General features: G+C 43.2%; 1 protein-coding gene across 1 annotated transcript; it reads right to left on the reverse strand.

The window, feature by feature from the left end:
• Positions 1 to 1761: 1761 nt before the first annotated feature.
• On the reverse strand, positions 1762 to 2712 carry OR10H2 (olfactory receptor family 10 subfamily H member 2). The gene has a single exon (NM_001390147.1). The coding sequence runs from the start codon at positions 2710 to 2712 to the stop codon at positions 1762 to 1764; it is 951 nt and encodes a 316-aa protein (NP_001377076.1).
• Positions 2713 to 21651: the final 18939 nt, after the last annotated feature.

Consider the following 21651-nt stretch of genomic DNA (forward strand, 5'->3'; position numbering starts at 1 on the left):
ATAATATATCAATAACCTCAGATATGCAGATAACACCACCCTTATGGCAGAAAGTGAAGAGGAACTAAAAACCTTGTTGATGACAGTGAAAGAAGAGAGTGGAAAAGTTGGCTTAAAGCTCAACTTTCAGAAAACTAAGATCATGGCATCCGGTCCCATCACTTCATGGGAAATAGATGGGGAAACAGTGGAAACAGTGTCAGACTTTATTTTTTTGGGCTCCAAAATCACTGCAGATGGTCACTGCAGCCATGAAATTAAAGGACGTTTACTCCTTGGAAGGAAAGTTATGACCAACCTAGATAGCATATTCAAAAGCAGAGACATTACTTTGCCAACAAAGGTCCGTCTAGTCAAGGCTATGGTTTTTCCAGTAGTCATGTATGGATGGGAGAGTTGGTCTGTGAAGAAAGCTGAGCACTGAAGAATTGATGCTTTTGAACTGTGGTGTTGGAGAAGACTCTTGAGAGTCCCTTGGACTGCAAGGAGATCCAACCAGTCCATTCTAAAGGAGATCTGTCCTGGGTGTTCATTGGAAGGAATGATGCTAAAGCTGAAACTCCAATACTTTGGCCACCTCATGCGAAGAGTTGACTCATTGGAAAAGACCCTGATGCTGGGAGGGATTAGGGGCAGGAGAAGAAGGTGATGACAGAGGATGAGATGGTATCACCGACTTGATGGACCTGAGTTTGAGTGAACTCCGGGAGTTGGTGATGGACAGGGAGGCCTGGTGTGCTGCAATTCATGGGGTCACGAAGAGCTGGACATGACTGAGCGACTGAACTGAACTGAACTGAATGTATGATTCCATTTATGCAAAATACCCAGAATAGGCAAAATGGGAGAGAAAAAAATAAGTGATTTCCTGTTCAGTCACTAAGTCATGTCGAACTCTGCTATCCCATGGACTGCAACATGCCAAACTGCCCTGTCCTTTACTATCTCTCAGAGTTTTCTCAAACTCTTGTCCATGGGCTTCCCTGGTGGCTCAGTCAGTAAAAATCCACCTTCAATGTGAGAGACTTGGGTTCAATCCCTTGGTTGGGAAGACCCCCTGGAGGAGGGTATGGCAACACACTCTAGTATTACTGCCTGGAGAATCCCCACGGACAGAGGAGCCTGGTGGGATACAGTCCATGGAGTCACAAAGAGTTGGACATGACTGAGTGACTAAGCACCTGTCCACTGAGTCAGTGATGCCATCAACCATCTCATCCTCTGTCACCCCCTTCTCCTCCTGCCTCAACCTTTCCCAGCATCAAGGTCTTTTCAAGTGAGTCAGTTCTTCATATCAGGTGACCAAAGTATTGGAGCTTCAGCTTCAGCATCTGTCCTTCCAATGAATATTTAGAGTTGATTTCCTTTAGAATTGACTGGTTTTATCTCCCAGAGTTAGGGGCAAGTGCATTGGGAGGAAAAAGGAAGTTACTGATGAAAACTCACAGTGTATGGGTTTCTTTCTTGAGTGACAAAAATATTTTTAATTGATTGTGGTGACTACTGTTTATGCATATAATGAAGAGCAACTGAACTGTGTACATGGTTGAATTATAATAGTACATAAATTATATCTCAATAAAACTATTTGATTAAAAATAAAACTAATATCAGACACACAGACCAAGGGAGGAAAAATAAGTTAATATTTTTTGAGCACTTACTATGTGATGAGTGCTGTCATTCACACACACACACACACACACACACACACACACACACACACACCAATCATACAAGGTAGTCATTATTAACCTCAACCTACTGCTGGTCATCCTGCCATATCCTGAGGAAGGTCTTCTTTATGGCGATCTTCAGCTCCTTGTTCCTGAGACTAAAGATGATCGGGCTGAGGAAGGGAGTGAGGACCGTGTAGGTGATGGCCATCAGAGTATTGCCTTCCTCAGAGTAGAGACCCTTGGGCTTGAGGTAGATGACAGAGGCGAAGCTATAGTGCACAACGACCACAGTCAGATGAGACGCACATGTGGAGAAGGCTTTGTGCCGGCCCTCGGTGGAAGGGATCCTCAAGATGGTGGACACGATGAAGGCGTAAGAGAGCAGGATGAGGAGAAAGCAACCCAGCAGAGCCGTGATACACACAACGCCAACCCCCAGGGCTACTCCCGGTACATTATTTCCACAGGCTAACTTCAGTAGTGGAGGCACATGACATAAGAAATGGTGAACCTCACTGAGACCACAGAAGGGGAGGTGGAAAATGGCAGATGTCACCAGCAGTCCAATGAATAAGCCTCCAACCCAGGACCAGGCCACCAGGCAGGCACAGCCTCGGGGGCTCATGAGCACGTTGTAGCGCAGGGGATGGCAGATGGCCACGTAGCGGTCGTAGCCCATGACGGTGAGCAGGAAGGAGTGGGTGAAGCCGGGCGTGAAGGAGAAGAACATCTGGCTGGCACAGGCCGTGAAGGAGATGGAGCGGTCGGTGGAGAGCAGGTCGGCCAGCATGCGCGGGATGATGGTGAAGGTGTAGAGGACCTCAGAGATGGAGAGGGCGCACAGCAAGAGGTACATGGGGGTGTGGAGGCTGCGCTCGCTCCAGACGGTGGCCATGATGAGCAGGTTCCCCAGCAGTGTGAACAGGTACATCAGCAGGAACAGAAGGAAGAAGACGGGCAGGAGATGCTGAGGGAAGGTGGAGAAGCCGATGAGGATGAATTCAGACACGGAGGTGTAGTTTAGCCCCAACATGGCAGCATACCTGCTTGAGGAGAGAGTGAAGACCCAGTGGGAAGGAATTTAGAGGCTCTAATGAGCCCTACCTGGGAAGACTTCCTGGAGAGGTTCCTTCACCTCTCCAAGCCATGGTTAATCCATCTGCAAAATGGTGTTCATAATAATGGGTTGAGGTTTAAATAAGATCATGCATCTTAAGTGCTGTAGCACATATACTGACACATAGAAAGAAGTCAATAAAACATAATATGGATAATAACAATTATTGTGACTACTATTATTACTATTGTCAACTCCATGCAGGACCCCTCACCCCCCCCCACCCCACCCCTGCTCCCCCAACCAGTCTTTTCTTAAGCTTTTCTGTCTCTGAGCTTGCTGGTCACTATGTACTTCTCCCCATCTCCATGAGACCAACTCCCTCCTAAACTTTAAGATCAATCTATTCCTTAATTGCTACCTTCAGTTAGAAGTCAACTCTGCTACCACATGGAAGGACTTAGGTTCTATTTTTATTTCTCAGCACCACTCTTTGCAGCTCACCTGGAAATGAAGTAATATTCCTTATTCCACAGGGCTACTTTTTTGCTTCGATGAGGTGATGCACCTTAAACTCTTAGCTACTACTTTTGTTGCATTAGTTCCTCACAAGGATGTGATACTGACTGGAATCACCATAAAGTCCTGTTCTCTGACCCCAACTGGACCCTCTATCTCTGGTCACTTCCCAGTGCTAGTCTCTGAAGCTCCTCACCTCTCTTCAACTCTTATGCCACTCTCCTATCAACAACCTACTTGTTGTTGAAGTAAAAATGATGCTTCATGGAGAAGCCAAGATGCTCAGTGGTAGGTTCTCTCATCTCCCTCCCTGAGTGGCAGCAGATTCATATCTGTTCCAGCTCCTTGTGAGGTCAGCTCTCCTTCCAGGAACCTGCTCCACCAGCAATCCTTTTCTCTCTCCCTCTGGTTCTCTCTCGCTTTCATTTGTCACAAAAGAACTTGATGCAAAATACAACAATTTTTAGCTGGGCATACACACTGAGGAAACCAGAATTGAAAGAGACACGTGTACCCCAATGTTCATTGCAGCACTGTTTATAATAGCCAGGACATGGAAGCAACCTAGATGTCCATCAGCAGACAAATGGATAAGAAAGCTGTGGTACATATACACAATGGAGTATTACTCAGCCATTAAAAAGAATACATTTGAATCCATTCTAATGAGATGGATGAAACTGGAGCCTATTATACAGGGTGAAGTAAACCAGAAAGAAAAACACCAATACAGTATACTAATGCATATATATGGAATTTAGAAAGATGGTAATGATAACCCTGTATGTGAGACAGCAAAAGAGACACAGATGTATAGAAGAGGCTTTTGGACTCTGTGGGAGAGGGCAAGGGTGGGATGATATGGGAGAACGGCATTGAAACATGTGAATTATCACATGTGAAATGAATCGCCAGTCCAGGTTCAATGCATGATACAGGATGCTCCGGGCTGGTGCACTGGGATGACCCAGAGGGATGGGATGGGGAAGGAGGTGGGAGGGGGGTTCAGGATGGGGAACACATGTACACCTATGGTGGGTTCATGTCAGTGTATGGCAAAACCAATACAATATTGTAAAGTAAAAAAAAAAAAAACAGATTCAGAATGAGTAATGAAAATATGGTATACCATTTGACATACAAAAAAACAAACTACTGATACATGCTACAACATGGATGAACCTCAAACCTATACTAAGTGGAGGTAGCCTGCCACAAAGGACCATCTATTGTATGACTCCATTTATTTGCAATACCTTGGATAGGTAACCCTATCAAATTAGGAAGCAGATTAGTAATGGGAATAGGCTGGAATGGAGAATGACTGTTAATGGGTTCAAGATTTCCTTTAAGGATGGTGAAATGTCTTGGACCTAAATGGAAGTGATAATTCCACAATATTGTGAATGTCCTAAATGCCACTGAACTGTGCTGTTTAAAATGGTGAGGCTGTGAATAAGTTGGAATACTTGTGAACTGTTGGTGGGATTGTAAACAGCTCTGGAAAACCATCTGGATATTCCTCAAAATATTAAAAATAGAACTACCATATCATATAGTAATCCTACTTCTGGATATGTCTGTAAAAGCATTGAGAGTAGGATCTCAGGAAGATATTTGCACATCCCTGTTCATAGCAGCATTTGTCAAAACAACCATGAGCTGGAAGCAACCCAAATACCTATCACTGGATGAATAGTGAACAAAATGTAGTCTACCCATATAACATCATGTCATTCAACTTTGAAAGGAAGTTAATCCCGTGTCATGCTGCAACATAAATGAACCTCAGGAACATTATGCTAAGTAGGATCAGTCAGTCCTCCCCAAAGGAAAGATCTTTCATAATTCCATTTCTTGAAGTACCTAAAATAGTCAAATTCACAGAAATGGAAAGTACAATGAATTTGGCCGAGGGCTGGGGGGAAGGGGAGATGGACAGTTACTGGTTAATGGGTATAGAGTTTCCCTTTTGCACAATGAATAGAGTTTTGGAGGTCTATATACAGCATTATAAATAGGCTTAACATTACCAAAAAAAGTTGTGTTTGACTCTTTGTGACCCAAAGACTGTAGCCCTCCAGGCTCCTCTATCCATAGATTTCTCCAGGCAAGAATACTGGAGCAGGTTGCCAGGCTCTCCTCCGGGGGATCCTCCCAGGACTGAGCCCTGGTCTCCTGTATTGCAGGCAGGTTCTTTACCATCTGAACCACCAGGGAAGCCCAACACTACCAAACTGCTTATCTAAAAATGGTTCAGATAATAAATTTTATGTTATATGCTTTACACACACAAAAGAGTAGTGCTGACCCATGCTACAACATGGAGGAAACTTGAAAACGGTATGCTATATGAAAAAAGGCAGATACAAAAGAATGCCTGATCCTATTAACATGAAATGCCTAAAATAAGCAAATGTATAGAGACAAAGAGCAGATTACTGGTTTCCAGGGGCTAAGGGCAATGAAGGAGTCTGGCTGCTAATGAGAGCAAGGTTTCCTTTTGGGATGATGAAAATATTTTGCAACTAGATACAGGTAATAGCTGCACATTGTGAATGTACTAAATGCCACTGAAATGTACACTTTAAGATGATTAATTCTATAGTATGTGAATTTTGCTTCAATTTTTTTAAAAGCAAAATGATCCCTTCATTCAGCCCTCTTAAACCTCTGCACTGTCTTTCCCCTGGTTCACAGCCCAGCCGGTCCCCAGAAATGGAGAAGGAGGCTCTCAGAGTGCCCAGGGCCCACCCTGAGCCAAGGGAGGAAGAATGCACCTTCTCTGGTTCAGCCTCCCTGCTCCTGCTGTGCGCAGCCTCTGACCTTGACCCAAGCAGAAGGGGAGGCACTTCAGGACAGTTCTTCTGAGGGGTGGGCACCTTCCTGTCCCTACAGACTGGGACCCAGGTACCCCTTGTTTCTCTCACACACACCTACATATGGGTGTCCCCACATCTCCACATCCCGGCATCCCACCACCGTCTCCCCCACTACATACAGTATTTTATGTTCTTACTTCCACCAGATACGCATGTGGCAGTCCACTGCACTCAGACCTGTGCACTCACACAGATGCAGAGACCCCACCCTCGAGGCTGGATGCACGCCTGCCGAGTCCTGGCCTCCAGCACACCTGGATGTGCACCCAGACCTATACACTGTCACAGCACGATACTGCAGAAACTCGAGGAAGATGACCGATGCCTGTGCTGCTGTCTGGCAACTTTCACTCTGTGGTCTGCCTGACAACTACATTGTGCACACAAATGTGCATGAGTGTGTGTGCCCACTGGAGCCTGGGTGCAGGATTCAGGAGTAAGGAGCTTTTGCTCAGGCACTGCTTACCCTGAACTTTGTTCCATTGGGTTCCTGATCTGCATTCCACACCCAACACTCCTATTATCCATGGCCAGTCCCCCTATCTCATGCTTGCATCACCTTCTCCAGGAAAACATCCAGGACTCACACTCCCTGCTCCTGGCAGCCACCAGGAGCACTCTAAAGAGGTAGCAGAGAAGGCCCTGGCCCCCTCACTCACACAGGGAGCTCAGAAGGGAGTGGGTGAGGTGGGAGGCTTCTCCCTCACTTTATCCCTTTCTTCTTCAGAGGCACATTTCAAAAGCATCCCAGGGGAGCCTGGTGTAGGATGCAGGGGGGCTCCCTCAGGGCCCAGAGTCAGGTGGGATGGGGCCTTTGGGGGACTTCTGGGCACACCAGGCACCCCTGGGATCAACCCACAGAGGTATATGCAGCCTGCAAACCTTCCCTGACAGCCCTCTGTGCTCTGCTGGGAGCTGGGCTATTTTGTAGCACCAAAGGGAATATTAGGTTGGGAGACAGAGGTGACAAGACAGCCCCTAACTAGACCAAGGAACGAATAGAGAAGAAGTAGATGCCCCTCCCCTAATCTCTCAACCCCAGGGGCTCCTTCCCTTCCTGGAAGGGTCCACTGTGGGCCTTGCAGCTCAAAAGGCTACGACCATCCACACCCCATAAAGATACCCTTGGGCCATCCCAGAAGACATCACAAGGTTCCCAGACCAGACCTGTCCCCACTTTGGTCAGGAAGCCCTGGCTCCCAGCTACAGGAAGTGTCCTAGTAGACGCTGATGCTCTGACCTCTGTGGGAAGGAGAGGGGTTAGGTCAGACATGGAATCTCTAAAGCATGAACCTGCTCTGGACCCAAGCCCTTGAAACTGAAGGACTGGAGAGGGAAGGAGTGTCAGGCCCTGACATCCACAAACAACTGGGCTTCCAGGTTGTTGGGCTAAAATGCAGCTCAGTGTCTGCTCTCTTTCCATTTTCCACACTTTCATCTCCAAGACCCCAGCCTGGTTGGTACGAGCACATAGAACCTGGAGGATAGGTATTGGTGTAACCCTGTAACTAATAACCCTGTATTAGTGTCCTAGGGCTGATAAAGCAATTTACCACACAATGGGTGGACTTAAAGCAGCAGAAATTTATTCTCTCGTGGTACTGGAAGGCCAAAGTCAAAATCAAGATTTGGTACAGAGCCCATATTTGATCTCCCTGAGTCATACAGCAAATTCCCATTGATTATCTGTTTTATATACGGGAGGGGGTGGAAGGTGGGAGGGAGGTGAAGGAGGGAGGGGACACATGTATACCTATGGCTGACTCATGTTGATGTATGGCAGAGGCCAACACAATATTGTGAAGCAATTTTCCTTCAATTAAAGATAAATAACTTTTGGGGGAAAAAAGCATAAAGAATGACAAAAAGAAGAATTGGTTCTTCTGGAATCTCTGAAGGAGAATCTGTTCTATGCCTCGCTCCTGGTGGGCTGCTGGTAACCCTTGACTGCATTGATGCAATCTCTGGCTACTTTTTCAGATGGATTTCTCCTTGTATGGCTGTATATCTTTTCATGTTTTTTTTTTTTTTCTAATTTTATTTTATTTTTAAACTTTACATAATTGTATTAGTTTTGCCAAATATCAAAATGAATCCGCCACAGGTATACATGTGTTCCCCATCCCGAACCCTCCTCCCTCCTCCCTCCCCATACCATCCCTCTGGGCCGTCCCAGTGCACCAGCCCCAAGCATCCAGCATCGTGCATAGAACCTGGACTGGCAACTCGTTTCATACATGATATTTTACATGTTTCAATGCCACTCTCCCAAATCTTCCCACCCTCTCCCTCTCCCACAGAGTCCATAAGACTGTTCTATACATCAGTGTCTCTTTTGCTGTCTCGTACACCGGGTTATTGTAGGAGAGAAGTCATTAGTGTCCACCCAAATGCAAGGATGATTTCATTTTGAGATGCTTAACTAATTACAACTGAAAAGACCCTATTTCTGAAAGAAGTCTAATTCTGAGGCTCCAAGTGGACATGGACTTCTGAAGGACACTATTTTAACTCACTATAGCATCCTTCTTGTTATAATTTTCTGCTTCAGCTGTTACCTCTACATCCACTTCTTACACAACAGAAGAGAGATCCTGCTAAACAGGCTGATTACTTCCTTCTCCTGCTTAAAGCCAGCCATGGCTCCCTAGTGCCCAGATGCTTCACTGTGTCCTACAGGGCCCTGTGCAATCTGGTTCTTGTTAGCATCTCCAGTTTCCAATCTCAGCTCCCATCCCCTCCTCCAATGCAACACTGTGAAATGGAATATCTCCTGTCATATCAATAAATGAGGATATAACAGCCATCAGCAATTTTGGGCCTCCAAATGTGAAGAGGGATCCCAAAAGGGAACACAACATGTGTTATCCAGCAGATGCTGGAGGATGGGGTAGGGGGATTCAAGAAATCAAAAAGACAGGATGCTGGCCCCAAATAGCTGAGATGCACAATAATCCCAGACTCTTGCATCTTCACATACGTAGAAGAGTGCTAAATTCTTTAATTTGATATCTGGTTTTCCTTACTTAACAACAATCTTTGACGTTCCAACTGCCTGCCCTCTTTGCTGCAAACTTGCATGTAGCCTGACTCCCTCTCCTGCCTCTTCAGAGCAGTTTCTCGGGGCTACTGAGATGCTTTCTTCTGGGCTTGGATTCCTAACTATTGTCACTGAATAAAACACTCTGTTTTGGGGTTGTGACTGATTTTTAAGTCGACCACTCCCATTTTTATATCTCCAGCCTAAAATAAGACAGGAACATTTTCTGACTCCCATCTTCCCCTGGAGTACTGTAGCAAAGTTGTCATCATCGCCTGGTTATGAGTCAGGGTCTCCCACTAGACTGAATTCCCAAGGGTAAGAGTGGTGCCTTACTGATTTCCATGCTATGTTCCCAGCACATAGTGAACAGTCAATAAATATTGAAGAAAATAGTGAATAGAGGAACTTTCATAGTGCCCTTGAGACTTTATCATGCAGGCAGAGGAGTGAGGAGGTGGCATCTGAACTGAACTTTGAAGGATGGACAAGAGTCATTGGGTACATGGTGTCAGAGAGGGAATCCAAGGCAGAGGAACCAGCTTGAGCAAAGGCATGGAGAAGAGTCCAGAGTAGGGTTAGGATAGGTTGGGAATTCAAACTGGGGTTGAATTATGAAGGGTCTTGATAGCACCTCAGAACCACCCCTCTATCCCTCAGAGTGTGAGTGGGCTGGAAGAAGAGGCCAGGAAGAGGGGCTGGGGCAGCCAGATGGCACAGGCAGATGACAGCCTGGACTGAGGGTCTAGCCAAGACTGTCTACTGAGTTCCATCCTCTTGGGACAGCAGAAGACTCAGAATTTAAGGAATTTCTTGGCACAGTCCACTTCTAGAAAGTGAGAGGGACAGAATGAAGGGACAATATAGGTGATTAAATAGTTAACCCCACTAGGATAGTAAGGGCTTCCTTGGTGGCTCAGATGGTAAAGCATCTGCCTGCAATGTGGGAGACCCGGGTTCAATCTGTGGGTTGGGAAGGTCCCCTGGAGAAGGAAATGGCAACCCACTCCAGTATTCTTGCCTGGAAAACCCCATGGATAGAGGAGCCTGGAGGGCTACAGTCCATGGAGTCACAAAGAATACACAACTGAGTGACTAACACAGCAAAGGGGATTATAAGTAGAAAAATATGGGAAACTTCTGTAAGTTAGTGATTATTCAAGAAAGCAGGCTTGTTTAGCAACAGAAGCATGGTACATGCCCCCAAACAATAAAACAATGGTGGCATGAAACCCACAGTGAGCTCAATAAGTTAATGACCCCCAAAACAGGCTCTGTGCACTCAAAAAAACATCATTTATGGGAAGGTGACCTTTTCAAAATGAAAATCCCTCATTGTACTGAGGCCAGAAAATATTTTTCCAAAGTGCGATGACATTCCTGGTCTGACCATGTAGGGAGGGATAAGAAAACTTCCCTGCCCTATGTAGGGTGGGAACTGATGATGGAAACATGACGTCAACTCAAGAAAGACAAAGAAAGTCTTCTCCGCACCCCCCCCCCAACTTTTCCTTTGATTATAAAGCTGTAGCCCACTAAGTTCTCAGAGCACACAGCATGTCTTGCCTGCCCATTTGTAAGTCTCACAAGCGTCCTATTCTAATATATCATGTCTTATATCACTTTGCTCTTGCTGAATTCTTCTCTGCACTGACATGTAAAGAACTGTGGTACCAGAGTTCTTCGGAGCCCCCCTGAAATGATACCAATCAAGTTCAAAAGAACATCAGAGGGACAAGTGTTCAGCCAAGAAATGGAGTCAAGACATAGGCAAAAGATCTAAATGTCTGTTTCCGCATGGCCAGAGGTCAGGAAATGTGACTGGAGTCATAGAATGCAGTCAGTAATAAGCCTAGAAACAGAATACAGGAAACCAAGGTCACAATTAAGCTGTATCTTAGTGTCTTCACTGGAGGCAGTGCTGTGACCAGGACACAGGTCTTAGACTCTCTGGGTCTCATGCTCTCTATTGTAAAATGGGGCTGAAATATACAATGCATGTAAGGAGACTGGCACAGGGTAGGTGAGTGGTGGGGGCAAAATCCCCTCCATCTACCTCCATTTCAAGTTTGTGTGTATGTGTGCATGTGAACTGTGGATGCTGTTCTTTCATTTGCGTCACAAATATTTGTTGAGCAATGACGATGTTCCTTAACAGTGTGTGGCCACTAGAGAAACAATGACAAGAAGCCAAATTCCCTTTGAACCACGGCCTTGTAGCTTTGCTAAGATTTTCTCCCAGGCAGGACCCATGCATCTCTTGATCTCTCCACTGGGTTTGTCCCAGGGTATGACCAGTAAACATCGATAGTGACCCAAGTTGTTTCATTCCCCAAACGTTTCTCATCCCCTGCTTTGTGCTAGTCCTATGCTCAGGGCAACCCATGAGAATATGGATCAGATTCAAGAAGAATGTTCTCCGTCCACTTTCCTCCACTGTACCAAGCCCTTGAGTTAATGGGTGTGCTGGTAGTTTCCCATATGTATTCAACCTGATCCCTAATATATAAATCTGACAGATACCCTTTCATGTTTATGCTACCGTGTCCAAGCTCTGTTTGCTCATGACTCAATGAATCTGAGCGACAAGGGGTGGAGGCAAGGAATACGACTGTATTCAGAAACCCACCAAAAGCTGGTTCTTTAAAAGGATAAATAAAATTGACAAACCATTAGCCAGACTCATCAAGAAACAAAGGGAGAAAAATCAAATCAATAAAATTAGAAACAAAAATGGAGAGATCACAACAGACAACACAGAAATACAAAGGATCATAAGAGACTACTATCAACAATTATATACCAATAAAATGGACAACATGGAAGAAATGGACAAATTCTTAGAAAAGTACAACTTTCCCAAACTCGACCAGGAAAAAATAGAAAATTTTAACAGACCCATCACAAGCACGGAAATTGAAACTCTAATCAAAAATCTTCCAGCAAACGAAAACCCAGGTCCAGACGGCTTCACAGCTGAATTCTACCAAAAATTTAGAGAAGAGCTAACACCAATCCTGCTCAAACTCTTCCAGAAAATTGCAGAGGAAGGTAAACTTCCAAACTCATTCTATGAGGCCACCATCACCCAGGTACCAAAACCTGACAAAGATGCCACAAAAAAAGAAAACTACAGGCCAATATCACTGATGAACATAGATGCAAAAATCCTTAACAAAATTCTAGCAATCAGAATCCAACAACACATTAAAAAGATCATACACCATGACCAAGTGGGCTTTATCCCAGGGATGCAAGAATTCTTCAATATCGACAAATCTATCAATGTAATACACCACATTAACAAATTGAAAAATAAAAACCATATGATTATCTCAATAGATGCAGAGAAAGCCTTTGACAAAGTTCAACATCCATTTATGATAAAAACTCTCCAGAAAGCAGGAATAGAAGGAACATACCTCAACATAATAAAAGCTATATATGACAAACCCACAGCAAACATTATCCTCAATGGTGAAAAATTGAAAGCATTTCCTCTAAAGACAGGAACAAGACAAGGGTGCCCACTTTCACCATTACTATTCAACATAGTTTTGGAAGTTTTGGCCAGAGCAATCAGAGCAGAAAAAGAAATAAAAGGAATCCAAATTGGAAAAGAAGAAGTAAAACTCTCACTGTTTGCAGATGACATGATCCTCTACATAGAAAACCCTAAAGACATCACCAGAAAATTACTAGAACTAATCAATGACTATAGTAAAACTGCAGGATATAAAATCAACACATAGAAATCCCTTGCATTCCTATACACTAATAATGAGAAAACTGAAAGAGAAATTAAGGAAACAATTCCACTCACCATTACAACGGAAAGAATAAAATACTTAGGAATATATCTACCTAAAGAAACTAAAGACCTATACATAGAAAACTATAAAACACTAGTGAAAGAAATCAAAGAGGACACTAATAGATGGAGAAATATACCATGTTCATGGATTGGAAGAATCAATATAGTGAAAATGAGTATACTACCCAAAGCAATTTATAGATTCAATGCAATCCCTATCAAGCTACCAACAGTATTCTTCACAGAGCTAGAACAAATAATTTCACAATTTGTATGGAAATACAAAAAACCTCGAATAGCCAAAGTGATCTTGAGAAAGAAGAATGGAACTGGAGGAATCAACCCACCTGACTTCAGGCTCTACTACAAAGCCACAGTTATCAAGACGGTATGGTACTGGCACAAAGCCAGAAATATAGATCAATGGAACAAAATAGAAAGCCCAGAGATAAATCCACGCACATATGGACACCTTATCTTTGACAAAGGAGGCAAGAATATACAATGGATTAAAGACAATCTCTTTAACAAGTGGTGCTGGGAAATCTGGTCAACCATTTGTAAAAGAATGAAACTAGAACACTTTCTAACACCATACACAAAAATAAACTCAAAATGGATTAAAGATCTAAATGTAAGACTAGAAACTATAAAACTCTTAGAGGAGAACATAGGCAAAACACTCTCTGACATACATCATAGCAGGATCCTCTATGACTCACTTCTGAGAATATTGGAAATAAAAGCAAAAATAAACAAATGGGACCTAATTAACCTTAAAAGCTTCTGCACATCAAAGGAAACTATTAGCAAGGTGAAAAGACAGCCTTCAGAATGGGAGAAAATAATAGCAAATGAAGCAACCGACAAACAACTAATCTCAAAAATATACAAGCAACTCCTACAGCTCAACTCTAGAAAAATAAATGACCCAATCAAAAAATGGGCCAAAGAACTAAATAGACATTTCTCCAAAGAAGACATACAGATGGCTAACAAACACATGAAAAGATGCTCAACATCACTCATTATCAGAGAAATGCAAATCAAAACCACTATGAGGTACCATCTCACACCAGTCAGAATGGCTGCAATCCAAAAGTCTTTATTACAAATAATAAATGCTGGAGAGGGTGTGGAGAAAAGGGAACCCTCTTACACTGTTGGTGGGAATGCAAACTAGTACAGCCACTATGGAGAACAGTGTGGAGATTCCTTAAAAAACTGGAAATAGAACTGCCTTATGATCCAGCAATCCCACTGCTGGGCATACACACTGAGGAAACTGGAAGGAAAAGAGACACGTGTACCCCAATGTTCATCGCAGCACTGTTTATAATAGCCAGGACATGGAAGCAACCTAGATGTCCATCAGCAGATGAATGGATAAGAAAGCTGTGGTACGTATACACAATGGAGTATTACTCAGCCATTAAAAAGGATACATTTGAGTCAGTTCTAATGAGGTGGATGAAACTGGAACCTATTATACAGAGTGAAGTAAGCCAGAAAGAAAAACACCAATACAGTATACTAATGCATATATATGGAATTTAGAAAGATGGTAACAATAACCCTGTGTACGAGACAGCAAAAGAGACACTGATGTATAGAACAGTCTTATGGACTCTGTGGGAGAGGGAGAGGGTGGGAAGATTTGAGAGAATGGCATTGAGACATGTAAAATATCATGTATGAAACGAGTTGCCAGTCCAGGTTCTATGCACGATACTGGATGCTTGGGGCTAGTGCACTGGGATGACCCAGAGGGAGGGTATGGGGAGGGAGGAGGGAGGAGGGTTCAGGATGGGGAACACATGTATACCTGTGGCGGATTCATTTTGATATTTGGCAAAACTAATACAATTTGTAAAGTTTAAAAATAAAATAAAATTAAAAAAAAAAAAAAGAACAGAAGCAATATTTTAACAAATTCAAAAAAAAAAAAAAAAGGAAACCCAGCAGAGGAAGAAGATAGCAAACCAGTGTCTCAGAATATCCATCTTATAGGGTCTGGATGTCAAATTCTTTTACAGAAAAAAGATGGGGGAAAGTGAGGAAATTAAGTAAAAATGCCACTAGTCTTGTAAATATCTCCTAGAATGGTAAGCTTCAGGGAGGGGATTTGTTAATTTATTTCTTCCTGCCATCCACCAGAGGACAGGGTTCTGAAAAAAGGCACTGTAACTTAACAGTCAGGCAGAGAGGCAGGATTCTCTGAAGCAGGTCATTTTGTGTGATTTTAATAATACAAGCAACCAAAAGCAAGTCAAAGAAACATTTCCAACCGGGAGTCAGTATTGGCCCTTCCCTGCAACATTTATAACAACTTGGTTCTCAGTGGATTTTTTTGGGGGGGATCTTTTTATCTTGAGATTCACATCTCCATTGTATTCATGTTGCAGTATCTAAATGACTTAGGCACTTGCCTGTCTCCATCCCTCATCCAGAGTCTCTTAGAAATGGAATCTGAGTCCCACTGACTTTTTATGTCTAGCACATGCTAGGTATACCATAAATATTTACAGGATAAAATTCCCACCAAGGATCGGGCCATTAAATGGAGTTGAACTCTTCTTCAATTTCTAGGTGATTGGCTTGCTCAGGAGGTGTCCTCTTTTCTGAGGCTGTGCAGTGGTAAATAGAAGAATACTTGATTCTTCTTCTTGAATACCTGAATCAAATACTTGATCTGCTCTTTTACAACTAGGAGAAGTCAGAGCCAACCACCCTTGCAGAATAGTTTGATAAGCATGACCAGCCTCAGTACCTAAAGACTGTGCATGAAATAACTCTTATCTCCAGTTCAGAGGAAGCCCGGCTCCAGCACCCATGTATTCAACAGATGTGTATGGAGCATCTGAGCCCATCTCTGGGGAGACCACAGTGACCAGGACAGGGATACCTGCTCTCATGGACCTTACAAGGGAGAGAAGAAGTAGATGGTGAGTAACTTACAAAAGAAGTTACAAGTAGGAGGAAGAGAAAGCAGAGTGCCATGAAAGCTCAATAACTGAATTCATAGAGAATGTTGCAGACTAGGGGGAGACCTCATGGAGAAGGTAGCATTTCAATAAGACTTTCTGGTCAAAAGGGAGAGGAAAAGGGGCACTAGACAAAAGGAACAGCATGTGCAAAGGACCTAAGGTGGGAAGACAATTGCCTGTTTGAGGAACCGAGGAAGGCCAATATGACAGGGCACTTGGGCAGCAAGGAGAGGCTGTGGCTCATGGTGACTACTGGCAGGGGTCTGAATAATAGTGTTGCAGGGAAAAGCCAGTTCTGACTCCATGTTGGAAATGTTTCTTTGACTTGATTTTTGGTGCTTTTGTTATTATAATTATACACAACGGCCTGCCTCAAAAAGCCTTGTCCCTCTGCCTTAAACTAAAAGTTCTTTTGTTCAGAGCCCTGTCCACCTGTGGATGGAAGAAATTAACACATCCCCTTGCCTGAAACTTTCTGTTCTAGGAGATATTTGCAAGATGAATGGTCTTTTTACTTTGTTTCCTCACCTCCCCACATCTCTGATCCATAAAATAATCTGACATCCAGACTCCATAAGATGGTTATTTTGAGACATTGGTCTGCCACCTTCTGAGTCTGCTATTTTCCAAACAAAGCTGTATTCCTTGTCTCAACACCTCAGCTCTGATTCACTGGCCTGTCGTGCGACAAGCAGGGTGAGCTTGGATTCAGTAACAATAGGACCTTACTCCATAGCCCCACAGCCACAAGATGACACTCACTGGCACAGGGACACTAGCTATGACACATACACAAGAGGAAGCAGGTTTCTGTGATGCCAGCCAGGCCTGAAAATGAGTTTCAGAGAAGCTAGAGGATAGCCATTTACACTTCAGAAGCATTTTGTAGCTCACAGATTCCATAGAGTTGTAATGAGAGAGCTGTTTGCTTGTTTAGAAACAAGCACCTACTATTTGTCAGGTTTTAGAAACACAATGGCAAGCAAATCCAGAGTGGTCCTACCCCTTTGGGGTTGCCAACAGGACAAGGAAAGAGGGGAGGTATTGAACATGTAATTTATATCACATAGGAATGTGAGCATTATGATCTAAGAAGTAGAAGCTTCAGCTCCCAGGAGTATGCAACACTTAGCTGCTTTGTGTGCCTTGGGTTTGCAGCCTGGGGCACCAAGGTGCATGACGTAGCATTTGGCTGCTTGGAGGTCTGGCAATCCTGTGCCTTGGGGAAAAAGAAGGCCACCTCCAATTCCCACTTATATCTCTTGCTGCCAATTAAATTTGGGGCTTGAAAGTAAGTGGGAAAAAGTAGGCCTGGGACCATTCCTCCAGAGTGGGGTGGACTTGTGGCTTTGTCTGTACCTTATCCTTGAGCTATGCATCTAACCTCATCTGCCTTAGCTTTGTGCCTGAAACTTTAAAAAAAATTCAGAAATGAAGTGGGGATGGGAATTATGTGTCAACTTTTAATGAGTCCCCAGGGATCACAGAATATCCCTTGGCTCATTTGCTAATGAAACTTGGAATTGGCTCACAGGGAATGTTATGTCAGTGGAGTTTCACAGGCAGTTCAGGGCAAGTGTTGTTCATCTCTCTATGTCCTCCAAGAAGGATGAGCAGGGACCTTCACTGATGACAACACTGGGGTACAGCTGGAAGTGGCAGGTTCAGATGAGATATACTAACTGTCTGTGAGAAATGGAGTATTTCCTACCATATCAGTAACAAGAATGTCATAGTCATCAGCAATTCTGGCCCTCAAAATGTGAATTCCTGAGCCCTAAGGACAACCAAAAAGGAGAACAATACCTGTGCAACCTGGCAGCCACAAGGCTGCAGCCACTCCCTGTGGTGAACACTGAGGAACTCAGGATGTAAAAAAACACAGAACACTGGCCCCAGATAGCTGAGATGCAGAGGAAAAAATGATTTCAATGAGCCTGGACTCTTGCATCTTCCCATAAATAGAAAAGTGCTAGATTCCTTGACTTGAGATACTTAGTTTTCCTTTATTAGCAATAATCTTTTTGATGTTCAGACTACCTGTCCCTTGTTGCAAACCTCTGTATAACCTGACTCCTCTGCTTGCCTCCTTGGAGCAGCTCTCTCAGGGTTCTTGAGATGCTGTCTCCCAGGTCTGAAGTTCTAAAAATTCCCATCAAATAAAACATAACTCTCAACTTTTAGGTTGTGACTATTTTTTTAGTTGACATCTGCTAAGAAGACCATACTACATCATTTCAGCTCAGTTTTTAGGAATTTTTCAATTTGTGTTCTTAAACAGAGAGAAGCTGACTGTAGATGTTGTTTAGTTGCTCAGTTGTGTCCAACTCTTTGTGACCTCATGGCCTGCAGCACACCAGGCTTCCCTGCCCTTCACCATCTCCCAGAGCTTGCTCAAACTCACGTCCATTGAGTCGGTGATATCATCCAACCATCTCATCCTCTGTCATCCCCTTCTCCTCCTGTCTTCAGTCTTTCCCAGCATCAGGGTCTTTTCCAATGAGTTGGCTTTTCACATCAAGTGGCCAAAGTATTGGAGTTTCTGCTTCAACATCAGTTCTTCCAATGAATATTCAGGTTGACTTCCTTTAGGATAGACTAGTTTGGTCTCCTTGCAGTCCAAGGGACTCTCAAAAGTCTTCTCCAACACCACAGCTCAAAAGCACTAATTCTTTGGTGCTCAGCCTTTTTTATGGTCCAACTCTCATATTTGTACATGACTGCTGGAAAAACCATAGCTTTGACTATATGGACCTTTGTCAACAAAGTGATGTCTCTTCTTTTTAATGTGCTGTCTAGGTTGGTCATATCTTTTCTTCCAAGGAGCAAACATCTTTTAACTTCATGCCTGCAGTCACCATCTGCAGGGAATTTGGAGCTCAAGAAAATAAAGTCTGTCACTGTTTCCATTGATTCCCCATCTATTTGCCATTAAGTGATGGGACCAAATGCCATGATCTTAGTTTTTTGAATGTTGAGTTTTAAGCCAACTTTTTCACTCTTCTCTTTCACCTTCATCAAGAGGCTCTTCAGTTCCTCTTCACTTTCTGCCATTAGGGTGGTGTCATCTGCATACCTGAGGTTGTTGATATTTCTCCCAGCAATTTTGATTATAGCTTGTGCTTCATCCAGCCCAGGATTTCGCATGATATACTCTGCATATACGGAGAAGGCAATGGCACCCCACTCCAGTACTCTTTCCTGGAAACTCCCATGGACGGAGGAGCCTGGTAGGCTGCAGTCCATGGGGTCCCGAAGAGTCGGACAGGACTGAGCGACTTCACTTTCACTTTTCACTTTCATGCATTGGAGAAGGAAATGGCAACCCACTCCAGTGTTCTTGCCTGGAGAATCCCAGGGATGGGGGAGCCTGATGGGCTGCCGTCTGTGGGGTCGCACAGAGTCAGACACGACTGAAACGACTTAGCAGCAGCAGCAGCAGCACTCTGCATATAAGTTAAATAAGCAGGGTGAAAATATACAGCCTTTCCCAATTTGGAACCAGTCCATTGTTCCATGTCTGGTTCTAATTGTTGCTTCTTGACTTGCATACAGATTTCTCAGGAGGCAGGTCAGGTGGTCTGGTATTCCCATCTCTTTATGAATTTTCCATAGTTTGTTGTGATCCACACAATCAAAGGCTTTAGCATAGTCAATGAAGCTGGTGAGAACTGTTCTCTCCACATTCTTAAAGGTATATTGAAAACCAAGGCCTGGATAACTTAGTGCTTCTTTGAATGACTCATATCAGAAGACTCACATTCAAACCCTGGTCCATCCAATTTCTTGCTGTGAGACTTTAGTGAAGTGAATTGACTTCTCTGAGTCACCTTCTGCCAGTGGGGAGGCTAATATTAATAGCACTTCATCTTAAACACCATCTTCAGCTAAAGAAAAAGGGGCTCTTGGGGGTAGTAATTTGAGACTTCAATGGGGAGAAAAGCAATTCATATAAAAATGGAAAAGCTTTCTATCTTGGAGGTGGCACAGCTGCTTGGATCACATGGGAATGCAAATTGATACAATCACTATGGAGAACAGTATGGAGATTTACTTAAAAACTAGAAATAAAACTACCACATGACCCAGCAATCCCACTCCTAGACATATACCCTGAGGAAACCATAATTGAAAAAGACACATGTACCCCAATGTTCATCACAGCACTATTTACAATATCTAGGGGATGGAAGCAACCTAGATGACCATCAGTGATACATGGGTAAAGAAGTTGTGGTACATATACACATTGGAATATTACTCAGCCACAAAAAGGAACTCATTCAACTCAGTTGTAATAAGGTGGATGAAACTAGAGCCTATTATATGGACTGAAGTAAGACAGAAAAAGAAAGACAAATACCCTATGTTAATGTGTGTATATGGAATCTAGAAAAATGGTACTGCCTTATTTGCAGGGCAGCAATGGAAACACAGATATAAAGAACAGACTTGTGGACATGGTGAAGTGGGTGTAAGGAGAGGGTGGGATGAATTGAGTGAGTAACTTTGAAACATACACAGTACTGTATGCAGAATTAGATAGCCAGTGGAAATTGTGCTGTATAATGTGCTGTATGATACAGGGAGCTCAAATACGGTACTCTGATAACCTGGAGGGGTGGGATGGGGAGGGAGGTGGGAAGGAGGCTCAAGAAGGAGGGGACACACATATACTGATGGCTGACTCATGTTGATACATAGAAGAAACCAACACAATACCGTAAAGCAATTATCCTCCAACTAAAAGTAAGTAATTTTTTTAAAAGATGGAAAAGAAAACATTGGGTAAGCAAAACAAAACAAAATAAAAACAAACAAACAAAAAACAGCCCTGCAATGAACACTGTAGTACATATGTCTTTTTCAGTTATGGTTTTCTCAGCATTTATGTCTAGTAGTGGGATTGTGGGGTCATATGATAGTGTTACCCCTAGTTTTTTAAGGAATCCCCATACTCTCTTCCATAGTGGTTGTATCAAGTTACATTCCCACCAACGGTGCAAGAGAGTTCCATTTTCTCCACACCCTCTCCGGTATTTATTTTTTGTGGATTTTTTTTTTTTATTATGGCCATTCTGACAGGTGTGAGGTGATATCTCATTGTAGTTTTGACTTGCATTTCTCTACTAATGAGGGATGTTGAACATTTTTTCATGTGTTTATTCACCAGCTGTATGTCTTCTTTGGGGAAATGTCTGTTTAGGTCTTTTTTCCACTTTTTGATTGGGCTGTTTGTTTTTCTGGTATTGTTGTATAAGCTGCTCGAATATTTTAGAGACAAATTCTTTGTTTAGTTCACTATTATTTTCACCTTGCTTATAGTTTCCTTCTTTGTGCAAAAACTTTTAAGTATAATTAGCTCCCATTTTTTAATTTTTGTTTTTATCTCCATGGGCCATAGAGGATTTTGCTGTGATTTATGTCACAGTGTTCTGCCTATGTTTTCATCTAAGAGTTTTATGGTTTCTGGCCTTACATTTAGGTCTTTAATCCATTTTGAGTTTATCTTTGTGTATGGTATTAGGAAATATTCTAATTTCATTCTTTTACATGTAGCTGTCCAGTTTTCCCAGTACCACTTATTGAAGAGACTGCCTTTTCCCCATTGTATATTCTTGCCTCCTTTGTCAAAGATAAGATGCCCAGAGGTATGTGGGTTTATCTCTGGGC

Source organism: Bos taurus, chromosome 7 (genome assembly GCF_002263795.3).
Source record: "Bos taurus isolate L1 Dominette 01449 registration number 42190680 breed Hereford chromosome 7, ARS-UCD2.0, whole genome shotgun sequence".
Taxonomy (NCBI): domain Eukaryota; kingdom Metazoa; phylum Chordata; class Mammalia; order Artiodactyla; family Bovidae; genus Bos; species Bos taurus.

What these genes read in the sequence shown, in the direction of transcription:
- OR10H2 (NM_001390147.1), bottom strand. Translation starts at nt 2,712, where the DNA reads ATGTTGGGGCTAAACTACACCTCCGTGTCTGAATTCATCCTCATCGGC.